Source organism: Carassius auratus, unplaced genomic scaffold (assembly GCF_003368295.1).
Source record: "Carassius auratus strain Wakin unplaced genomic scaffold, ASM336829v1 scaf_tig00042771, whole genome shotgun sequence".
NCBI lineage: Eukaryota > Metazoa > Chordata > Actinopteri > Cypriniformes > Cyprinidae > Carassius > Carassius auratus.
This window is the reverse complement of record NW_020526736.1, coordinates 1-11367: the sequence shown is the minus strand read 5'-3', so window position 1 is coordinate 11367 and position 11367 is coordinate 1. Positions and strand designations below refer to the sequence as shown.

The window sequence follows — 11367 nt, the reverse complement described above, 5'->3', positions numbered from 1 at the left end:
AAATAATTATTAAAATTATTATTTTGCTAGATAGGGCGAAATCTTGTCTTTCTGGAATATTTTCTCAGAAAAATATATAAAAATCTCCCCCATCAATCAAAATGTATAGATATATTTTTCCTTTTTATTTAGTGTTACTCTTCCTGTTTCTTTCTAATTAATGACATTTACTATCAATTTCTAAACACCAACATCAACAAATTCTTTCAGTCTACAGTAGACTTCATGTATTTAAAATGCAAAATCTTACATTTTATTTATAATTATTTTACTCTGTTGTTTTCAATAGTTTTTGGACCTGGACATTTCTTTAGGAAACCCGCTCATGCACAGCTGCCAAGAAAAATAATTGTCGAACAGAATACATTTCAAAGGAATATGAGAAGTAGAAAGCACGAGTGCATGTTCTCTCTCTTCAATCCTCGACGTTTCTCCGTCTGTGATTCTCTCTAAAGTAAGACAGACTCAGAGTGTTTGTGAACTTGTGTCTGGTGTGTTGGTAAAGCTCATTACAGACTCCGAATCTGTGTCACCTCTAACCTGCGCTGATAATCTGCCCCATTCAGACGCTAATGCAGAAACACTGCTGGTCTCTGAGCACCTGCGATGACATCATCACCCCCCCGTCCTGCTGGGAAGCCTCTGTTCTCACTTTACACATCAATTACACACACACACACACACACACACACACACACACACACACACACGCACACACACACACACACACACACGCGCGCACACTATAAAGTCATTAGTGCATCTTTAACCTCTTTGTTTTCTGGTTTCTCGTGTGGTTTTGTCTCAGCAGGTCTTCTGTCCTCAGATCTGGATTAGCATCACACTCTCAGTTTAATAACAAAAGCAGACAAAAATCAAACCATGCAAAAATGCCTGTGAACATAAGGATATGATGAACTGTTTTAGAAGAATGTATTGCATTTAATTTTTAAAATTAGGATAAAACATCTGAAACACCAGTATCATCACCAGTAGATGAAAACGCATGATTGTTATTTTATTATCATATATAGATAATAAAATAACTATTATTAAACTTAGTGTGTGTGTGTGTGTGTGTGTGTGTGTATTTATAATAAATACAAATACGTTGGGTTTTCTAATATTGCTATATACAACAGTCTTTACATTTTTATTAATGTTTTTTAATGTCTATTTAGTTTCACATTGTTAGTTGTGTTTTGTAAAATCACTTTATTACCTTTTTATTGAAACTAACTAAATAAATAAATATTTATGTATTGACATAATCAAATATTTCAAATGTTTTTCACAATATTGAAATTAATTATACAACACATGCATTCATATTGTTTCTGTTTTAGTCATTTCATCGTGTGTTTGTGTCATTTTTATTAGTTTTGTTTTTGTTTTAAATATGTCTTATTTTTATTGTATATTTAATATTGTATTAAGTTGAGTCAATATGGCCTAATAAATATAAAATGTATATAAATATGAAATGTAATTAAACATATTAATTTAGTTAATATTGTATTAATGTTAATTTTATTGTAAAGTTTTTTTTATTTGTAACAGTTTTAATAATTTAAAGGTCAGTTTGAGTGATTTTATTACTTCAAATTAAACTGAACAAATCAGAAATCGGCAAAAGCTGAAATATATAAATTATTTTTTTGTCATATTTTGTGTATCTCTTTTCAAGTAATGAAGTGTGTTCAATGATTTTACTCTTAGTTTACTCTAATAACCCTGGATTTGTGTCAGCGGTTATTAAAGCTCAAATTGACGAAAGGCTTTTATTTTGTCTTCCTGTACGACTGTAGATCTTTAGCACCTCACGTCTAATCTTCTGTCTCACATTCCTGCTCTCTTAAGCTGTTTTTCTCTATTGTGTTTTAAACTGCAGGGTTTTTCACACACAGGTGTCGCTCTCTGACCCCCGTGATGAAGGACCTGTCCTCACTTTACCGCGGTATCACAGGCTCTTACTCAGTTCAGGTGTCTTTGTGTTTGTGAGTCTCAGTCCAGGAGGTCTGCAGACGCCAGTGAATCCCCTGGACATGACGTCAGTGTGAGTAATGACGGCACGTCTGGACTGAGTCTGATACGTCTAATAATACCTAACTAACAATAATAATAATAATGATATTGTGTCCTGTCTCGACCCAAAATAACCCGTGCACATCACTAACCTCTAAAGACAAACACCAACATCTTCTGGACGATAGTTTACTAGTGAAGACGACTCAATCCACTTTCATAATATCACTATATAACTACAGTACAACAGCTACAAATAAATACAAATACAAAAATACAAAAAATACAAAAATGTTTTTATACACTTATTTTTATTTATTTATTAAAAATACTATAGAAAACAAATATAAAAATAATATTTAATTGTTTCCAAAGCATAGTCAATGTAAAACAATAAATAAATAAAATGAAATCATATTGGTAAAAAATTAATAAAAAATAACACAACACACACACAACATAAAATAAAGTAATTAAATTAAGTTAAATTAAATTAAGTAGTAATAATACTATAATAATATTTGCTCCACAGTACATAATAACAAGCAGCATTAATATCATAGCCAATAATAATAATAATAATAATAATAATAATAATAATAAACATAACATAAAATAAAATTGAATTACAAAAGGTAAAAATAATAAATGTTACCCCCAAATCTAAGGAAACATAAACAACATATTCAATCAAATATTCATCAAAAACCAAGCAAACAAACAAACAACTAAACCATACAAAGATATAAATAAGTACAATAAAATAAAACTAAACTGCAAGTTATTAATACAACGTCATTAAATAACCAATAAATGTTACAATTACAGATTTAGGCAACTTTAAACAAAATAAAGTCTTAAATCAACTTACCCCATACAGTTTAATATTTTTTTTTTATTTTATGGTGTGCAATAATACAGTAAATATGTATTTTAAGTATGGTATGTAATATATAATTATTATATATAATTTAAATAAATATTAAAATACATATTTATTATAATATTCGGAGTCCGACATTGTGTGTTATGTTTTCACTATATTAAAAATAAATCAAATAAATAGCACACATTTAGTATGTTGAAGTTTTAGTCATGTTGTCGTGTGATGTCAGACTTTATCATCTCTACAGTATTGATCGTCTTTCTAAACTCAGTATTATTGACTGTAATTATGGCATCGTGTATGTGAGATAATCCGGACTGTAGCCGGTTTGTTTGTGGGTTTGTGAACCGTGAGATGATAGAAATTCACACAAGTTTGAGTTTGATCACACGGATCTTCCCGGATAGCATCAGTACAGACAGACGTCAGTGTGTACGTGAGCGTGGACATCCTCGGGGTTTTTCCACTGATCACATGACAGTCTTATTCTTCACACTGAACCGAGAGCTTTGACATCAGTGTTTTCTGACACATTCGTGACTCTCTGAACCTTCATCATCTCTGTGTGCAGATGAACGTGGAGCTAACGCTCATTTCTGGCTGTTTGTTTGTTTGTGGCTGATGTCCAGTGTAAAGTGCCACCCTGTGACCTTGTAAAAGAAAACCAATGAAATATTAATGGCAGAAACCTGAGCGGCTGCTTTGTTTTGGCCGTTTAAATGCTCCAGGGGTCATAAATTATGTTTACTCATTTTCTCTGCTTCTCATAGACACTGAGAGGAGCACTCCAGCTGCACATCTGTGAGATTCAGTCAGATTTCTATCAGAGATCTTAAAACGCTTTCCTATAGGTCAACTAGAGCTCGACATAACAATGCCAAAGTCATGGGGGAAATGTCTATGGAATTAATGCATTAGACAAAAATAAAGAAATGTATGAATAAAAAATAAAATTAAAAAAAATAAATGTGTAAATTAAAAATAAAGAAAGAAAGAAATGCATGATTTTAAAAAGATAAAGAAATGTGTGAATTTAAAAGAAAATAAAGAAATGCATGAATTTAAATAAATAAAGGAATGTACGCATTAAATGAAAAAAACATTCATTGAATAAATGAGTGTATGCATTCAATAATGTATGCATTAAATAAAGAAATGCAGGTATTAAATTAATGCATGCATTAAATAAATAATGAAATTAATAAATAAATGCATTAATTAAATTAATAAACGAATGCTTACATGCTAAAATAAATGTATTCAATTTAAAATTATAATGGATGCATTAAAATATATTTATGAATGAATGCACACATAAAAGCATTCAATTATATATATATATATATATATATATATATATATATATATATATATATATATATATATATATATATATATATATATATATATATATATATATATATATATATAAAGCAATAAAGTAATGGATGCCATAAATAAGTAAATAAATAATGCATGCATTAAATATATAAATGCATGCATTAACAATAATAATACTGATGAGTAAATTAATGCAAACAACAAACAAATAAACTAAAAGTTGTAGTCTGTAGTCTGTGTCCACTAACAGTTCACACTGATGTCTTTAGCATCGACAGACACTTGGCTCACAGCCGCTCATACTGTAAATCACAACACATTTATTTTCAGTCCTGAATGATTCAGTGTCACTGTGATTGAACGGTTGCTACTAAACGTGATTGTCATTGGTTCTGTTTGGGATTACAATTCAGTTAAAGAGCTGAACCTATTACATGATCACAAGATCATGTGACACAAAAGACTAGAGTAATGATGCTGAACATTTAGATTTGATCACAGAAATAAATGACAGTTTGTTGAATTGTAATGATATTTCACTATTTCTGCTGTATTTTTATTATCAAATAAATGCAGCCTCGGTGAGCAGAAGAGGTTTGGTTTGGTCCTGATCAGGCTTGGTGTTTTTAGTTTAGTTTAGTTTAGACTGAAATAGAGTCAGCTGTCTGTACATTAACACACACTGATGAACAGATTCTCAAACTCTGTGCAACTGTTGACTGTTGATTGACAGCTCTGAGCTCATATACAAACACAGCTGCTCCTCTGATCTGCAGACATGTTCAAACCTGCACTGAACCAACAGATGCATGCACTTCTTCTGCTTTGACTGTTAAAGAGACAGGAGCTGAAATCAACTAAAAATGAAAACCACATACATAATAAATGCATTAAATGAATGTATGCATAAATAAATGCATGCATTAAATAAATGAATACATGCAATAAATCAATGTATGCATTAAATAAATGAATACATGCAATAAATAAATGCATGCATTAAATAACTAAATGCATGCAATATCTATCTATCTAAAGATATAAGAATATAATAAAATGATGTTAAACTATATAACAATAAGAAATATTAAATATGATTTAGTATGTAATAGTAATAGTTTGTTTCATTACATAACATAAAGAACTAGAAGTCTACTTTACAGAAAAAATAGATATTTTTCATATAATGAATGCCTATAATGAAATGATGGCCTTTGTTAGCTTTATGAGCCAATAATCATGTTAGACAAACATGTTAATTAGTGACTAACAGAGAGCAGTCTATTAATAAAAGCAGTGACATCATTGTCAGACGCTGCTGGATTGATTCATCAAGTTCTAATTAATAAAGATCACACATACAATGATCAAAATATAAAATAAAGGGCTAAATTTAGTCATTCAGACTGACAGCTTTTGTGCTGAAGTTCATTAAATATCTTGTGAATTAATGTTGATATAATTAAACTCATTTGATCAAACATACAGTATGTTTTACAATGTTTTACAGTGACAAAGCCACACACTTCCCAGAATCCATCAGATCTATTGATAATATTCACTGGCTGTTGTTTGCCCTCCAGAAGGATGTCGATTCCTGGAAAATAATGTTATCAATAGTTAAACACATCCAACACTGGAGTCCTTTATATGGGAAATTACTATACTATGTGTTTGTATTTGGAATTTCTAGATTCACATGAACCAAACGTAACAATTTGTGGAAAATCTCCAAAAGGAGGCTTTTCAGAAAAGGAGAGCAAAGAAGGAAACATTATCTTACTAGAGAGAAAAGAAGCACACTGAGCAATGAGGCATCGGCTGCTCTCATTGGTGCAGGAGAGGGAGTGGGCGGAGTCTAGAGACATCAGCCAATGAGAGCGTGATCAGATCCACACTGCATCACATAATTCATTTTCTGTAGATATTCATATTGTATACATACTGCATATTTTGCTATCCATTATTTTTTAACACATTACCTGATGAAAAAACATATTTATTCTCACTAACATGTTTTACTACCGACTGTGTTGCTATCAGATCTTTTTTCAAGGTTTTTGAGGTTTACTCAGTGCCATTCTGACTGAAAAAAAGACAAATATCAGTGTTGATTTGAATGAAAACGTCTGTTATTGTGCTGTCAGATCTCTTCTATCTCCTGATTTTACTGATTTATTAGATTTATGAGCATTATAATGTGATCATGCATGTGTCAAGCTACAATGAACCTCTTTTAGAAGCGAATTTGCATCTTCAGGATGTTAGTGAAGGCCGAACACTGTTGGTTTCAGATATTTGCATTGTTATTATAAAAGGTATTTCTAGGAACGTAATATGGAAACACATCAAATTACATTCTTACGTGATTCTGAATTATTCGGAATGAACATGACGTACTTTCAGTGGCTCCCATTAACATCTGTTCACTTGAATCAAACCATAAACGTGTGCATATCATTCATTACCTGAACAAATACAACAGAACGTGTCCTTTATTGAAAAGAGAAGAAACACAAATGCATTGCACTTTGTTTTTTCGGTTAATTATCGTACATTTTGACATTTTAAAATTTAATATTGTTTATATTATACCCATAATGATTGAAAATATAAAAGTTTCAGTTGCATAATGGTTGCAACTGTAATTAAATACAAACATTTATATAGTTTTCAGTGAGCATGGCATGCATGTAACAACATACTGACGTTCTCAGTTAAAACCCAAATAAATCTGATTTGCATGTTTGCAAATGATGTCTGTATCAAATTCCTGCGACTCTCGGCTGCGGCTCATAATCAAACAGCTTCATATGTGGATGCATCAAACTCCCTCAACTCTTGGACTGTCTTATTAACTCAAGAATGTAATAAGACAATGATTTAGGGTTTAAGATGCATTTCCAATGCTTGTGGAAACTAAACTAACTTGTGTTTCTATCAGGTCGCTGTCTCTTGGAATCACGTCTGGACAAAAGCATCATTTGCTGTGGCTGATGGTCATCTGTTGTGTTACATGTCAGATAAGTATGTTGCTTTTAAAATGCATGTATCATGCCAATGAATATGTTATTTGGTGTAAGAGTCTTTCTTTGTGCAGCGTGCTCAAAAATGATGATAATCGGCGAGGATTTGACAGATACGTGTTTCTGGAGCTGCAACAGATCATCCTGTCCAGGTTTCTGTGTATAATTTACTTGTTTTTCTCTTTTGCTGCTCACACTTTAGAACGAATTAGGTTTCTAGTTTAATTTTTATGTGAATAAAAGGTTTCTGTGGATAATCTGTATATTTATTTTCTGATAGTGCTCATGACAAGTGATAACTTCATTGAGCTTTTGTTTTGTTTGTTTTTCCAGCTATAAACCTGACATGTCCACTGGAATATGAAATACTGATAGGAAAGTTTTGCATAGCGAATGTCAAATACAACACATCTTCCACAGGTAACAGTTCATCTTTAATAATATTTGATTTAGCTTTTATTTTCATATTTTCATATTTCAGTTTAAAGTTTTAGTAATTTATTATTGTTATTATTAATATTTAGCTTTCATTTTTATTTCAGTTTCAGTTTTAGTAACATCAGGACTTCAACCTTTGTTTTTTTTGGTAAGATGCCAAGGCATCAAATATTTAGCTGAACTGAATTTTATTTGTTTTTAAATGATAAAAAAATACATAATAATTTTAGCTACTAATAACAACACTGCTGAGTGTAATATATATATATATATATATATATATATATATATATATATATATATATATATATATATATATATATATATATATATATATATATATAAATTATATATATATTATATATATATTATTTATTTGTTTTTTTACTTCAACTAGTATAAAAATATTTATACTAATTTTTTTTTTTTTTTTTATACAGTGCCTGTATATATTCCAATTACAAAGAATTCTTGAAAATTGGAAAATAGCTTTAACTAAGATAAAATGTTAAAATGTTCTCTCTTGATTCCAGGATATTGCAAATCATACCGTTTCAACATAACAAACAATGAGGGGAAATATGAAGTAAGAATGGATAAGATGGCTATAAACATTGAAATGTGGTTTGTCCCAAATCCCTCTAAATGCCTCACACCAGAAGTCCTGAATTCAACAGGTATGTGACAGACTTCCATTAAAGAAATGTTATATTTCCAGAGATATTGTGGAAATTTCCGTAAATGTTCCACCCCTTTGCAACCCTAAGTGTAACACACGCACAGAACCAGATAATTAAAGATATACTTCCCACACATTCGTGTTTGCATGCGTGATCACTTTGTCGCTGCATTCTAAACATTTCATCAAGCGATGCAAACCAAAAACAGAAAGTAGGTAAGATTAAAAGTAACCAAACTATTTAAATGGAGTCTTTGTGTTCGTTGTCCTGAAAGCTCTGTAATAAGTTCCTGAAGAAGAGCAGATCATGAACAAATGCAGACTATATTTAGTAGAGTGCTGTACAAATTTCATTTATTTCATTCTGCAGGATCCACATCCAGTCATATTGGGACTTGTCAGCCACAGTCAAGCACAGACACTACCAACCCTACCACCACCACCACGACTGGATCTACCATTACTACTACCAGCCCTATCATCATCACCATCTCTACTACCAACCCCACCACCACCACCACGACTGAATCTACCACTTTCACCAGTACTAACAACCTTACCAATAGCTCTACCACACCCTCCAACACCTACAATCCCAATTATCTAGATCCTTACAAAGGTAAATTTCCACTTCTATAATCCTGTTGGTTGTCATCGCATTCTCACTCCCACTGAAAGATAGCTAGAAGCATAGAAATAGCATAAAATTACAGTAGAAGCCTCTTTCCTTCTGAAGTGTATGACAGGATGTGGCGGCTCTCTGCTCAGGTCAATGCAAACTAATATATTTGTACTGCAGAATTAACAGAGTATATTTCTATGTGTAACGTATAATTTGCAATTGTTTAATAAAAGAGAAAAATAAATAAATGGAAGGGATCTGGCGGAGTTCAACATCGCTGCAAATGTGCCTATTTACAAAGTGCTTTTGCAGCGTTGAGCATTCGTAGCCAATCACAGGCATCACGGTTGAGAGAGTCCATTCAGTATCTCTCTGAGTGAGTTAAGCACACATTTACTGTTTTACATGCATGCAAATCCTCTCATTATAACAAACAAAGCAGAGACACAAAGTAAACGTAAACACAAACAAAGTAAACACAAAGTATACGAAAGATTCATTGTGAGGTTCAGTTAGATTGAATGATCTGACTGGAGTTTCACGCTCAATGAATTTGCACTTTCCTACAATTATGTAATTCACATGTCAGTACAGAAAGTGACAAAAAGACAGTTAAATCACATATTATTTTAAAATAAGTGTTAGTATTCCTATATTGTGAAACGTTTAGTTGAAAAATAAGGACAATCTTTGGAGGATGAACAAAAAACGATTTTGGTCGTTGCATTAAAAATAAAATTTTTATTACTATTTAGACATCTGAGCTTTCAATGCTGGAAAAAGTTGTGAAGAATTGGGAATTCTGTGAAAATACTTGAAAAGCACTCTTACTGTAACGTGTTGGTGAAACGGAGAAAAATGTTAAAAGAGACTAAAACAAACAGGGGACTAATGACATGATTGAATAAACACAGGTTAACAGAATTACATAATCAGGACAACGAAGGAAAAATACAGTAGGCCAAAGGAACAAAACAAGGCGGGGAGACCAGGAACAGGAAAAAACACAACTAAAAAGTCCATTATCCTAATACTTACAGTGGCCTGTAAGAGGCTAATTTTCTTTAATGTTATGATTAAAGTTATTAATCATTGCACACACACACACACACACACACACACACACAGTTGTCCAGTCGAACAGAGCTTCATAAGATGACAAATTTGGCTGGTTAGACTGGTTTAAGAATTTACATGGCCTTTGCAAACAGGAAATTCCAACATAAAACTATTTAGTTCCAAATTACCAATACATCCCAGTGTGTTTTTTTGAAAACATGACACAATATACAGTATATTAGAATATTTTAGAATAAATATTAAAGTCTGAATTATGTTAAAACAGATAATGCTACATGAAAACTAATTGCGGAAAGCTTTTTATGTTTTATTAATGATATAACTATTTTGGAAAGTATATCTTACAGTAAGAGAAACCTCTGCAAATCAATCAAACTGAATCACAAGCAATTTCAGACCTTTCTGCAACATTGATTCAATTTGTGATTCATTTGTTTTGATTCTAAACAGCCGACAGAAAACATACATGACTCTGTTTTCCATTAACTCTATTTAATGTTTTATTTATGTTGATTCTTTATTACCTTCCATGCTGTTCTAAGTATGCGTAGTTGCAGAAGTCTTTATTTCAAATCATACACTGCAATTATACACAATTATGTTGAATTATGTCTCTTTTTCTACTGAGGTTGTTTGAAAAACCATTCTGTTGATCCTGAAACGATATGTAAACACGCCTACATATGAAAATGACACATTGCAGTGGTAAGTCTTAATATTATTAAGATTTATAAAAAGTTCACACCCAGGAAATTTTGATTTCAGAATCTAAATAAATGTAGAACAACATTAACTGACTTATTTTAAACAATATGCACTTGCATGAGAAATTAAATAATTTTGCAAAATCATGGCAATTAACTGTTAATAATAAATATGTCAATTGATGAACATGTGTAAATGTTTCTTGGTTTATAACTAACCAACATATATCAGAGCATTTTGATTCTACAAGATTGTTTGAGTCGTTGCACAACTGCATCCATTGTTGATTTGTGTTGAAGGGAAAAATGAAAGCAGATATGTTATGCATTTTAATGGGAGTAAATGGAAATGTGTGACCTGCGATGTGGGAAGATCAACCACCATTACACCACTGTCACAAACCGATTACCATTTTCACAACTCCCATGCCCACTCTCTCACAACCGGAGACAAATTTCACTCTTTCAAGTGAAAAAACAGTACAAAAAATACTGATCCCAAAAAGGCAGCGTAAGTGGTGCGGTTACCAGCAGATTTCAAATCTAAAAATTAGTTACAGAATACC

At 31.6% G+C, this 11367-nt stretch overlaps 1 protein-coding gene across 1 annotated transcript; it reads left to right on the top strand.

The window, feature by feature from the left end:
* Positions 1 to 7062: 7062 nt before the first annotated feature.
* On the top strand, positions 7063 to 9014 carry LOC113086142 (G8 domain-containing protein DDB_G0286311-like; the record flags this gene model as incomplete). Its single annotated transcript, XM_026255337.1, has 6 exons — positions 7063 to 7119; positions 7197 to 7279; positions 7353 to 7430; positions 7612 to 7698; positions 8250 to 8393; positions 8766 to 9014. Coding segments are annotated over exons 1-6 (643 nt in total), but the record flags the coding sequence as incomplete, so codon positions are not given.
* Positions 9015 to 11367: the final 2353 nt, after the last annotated feature.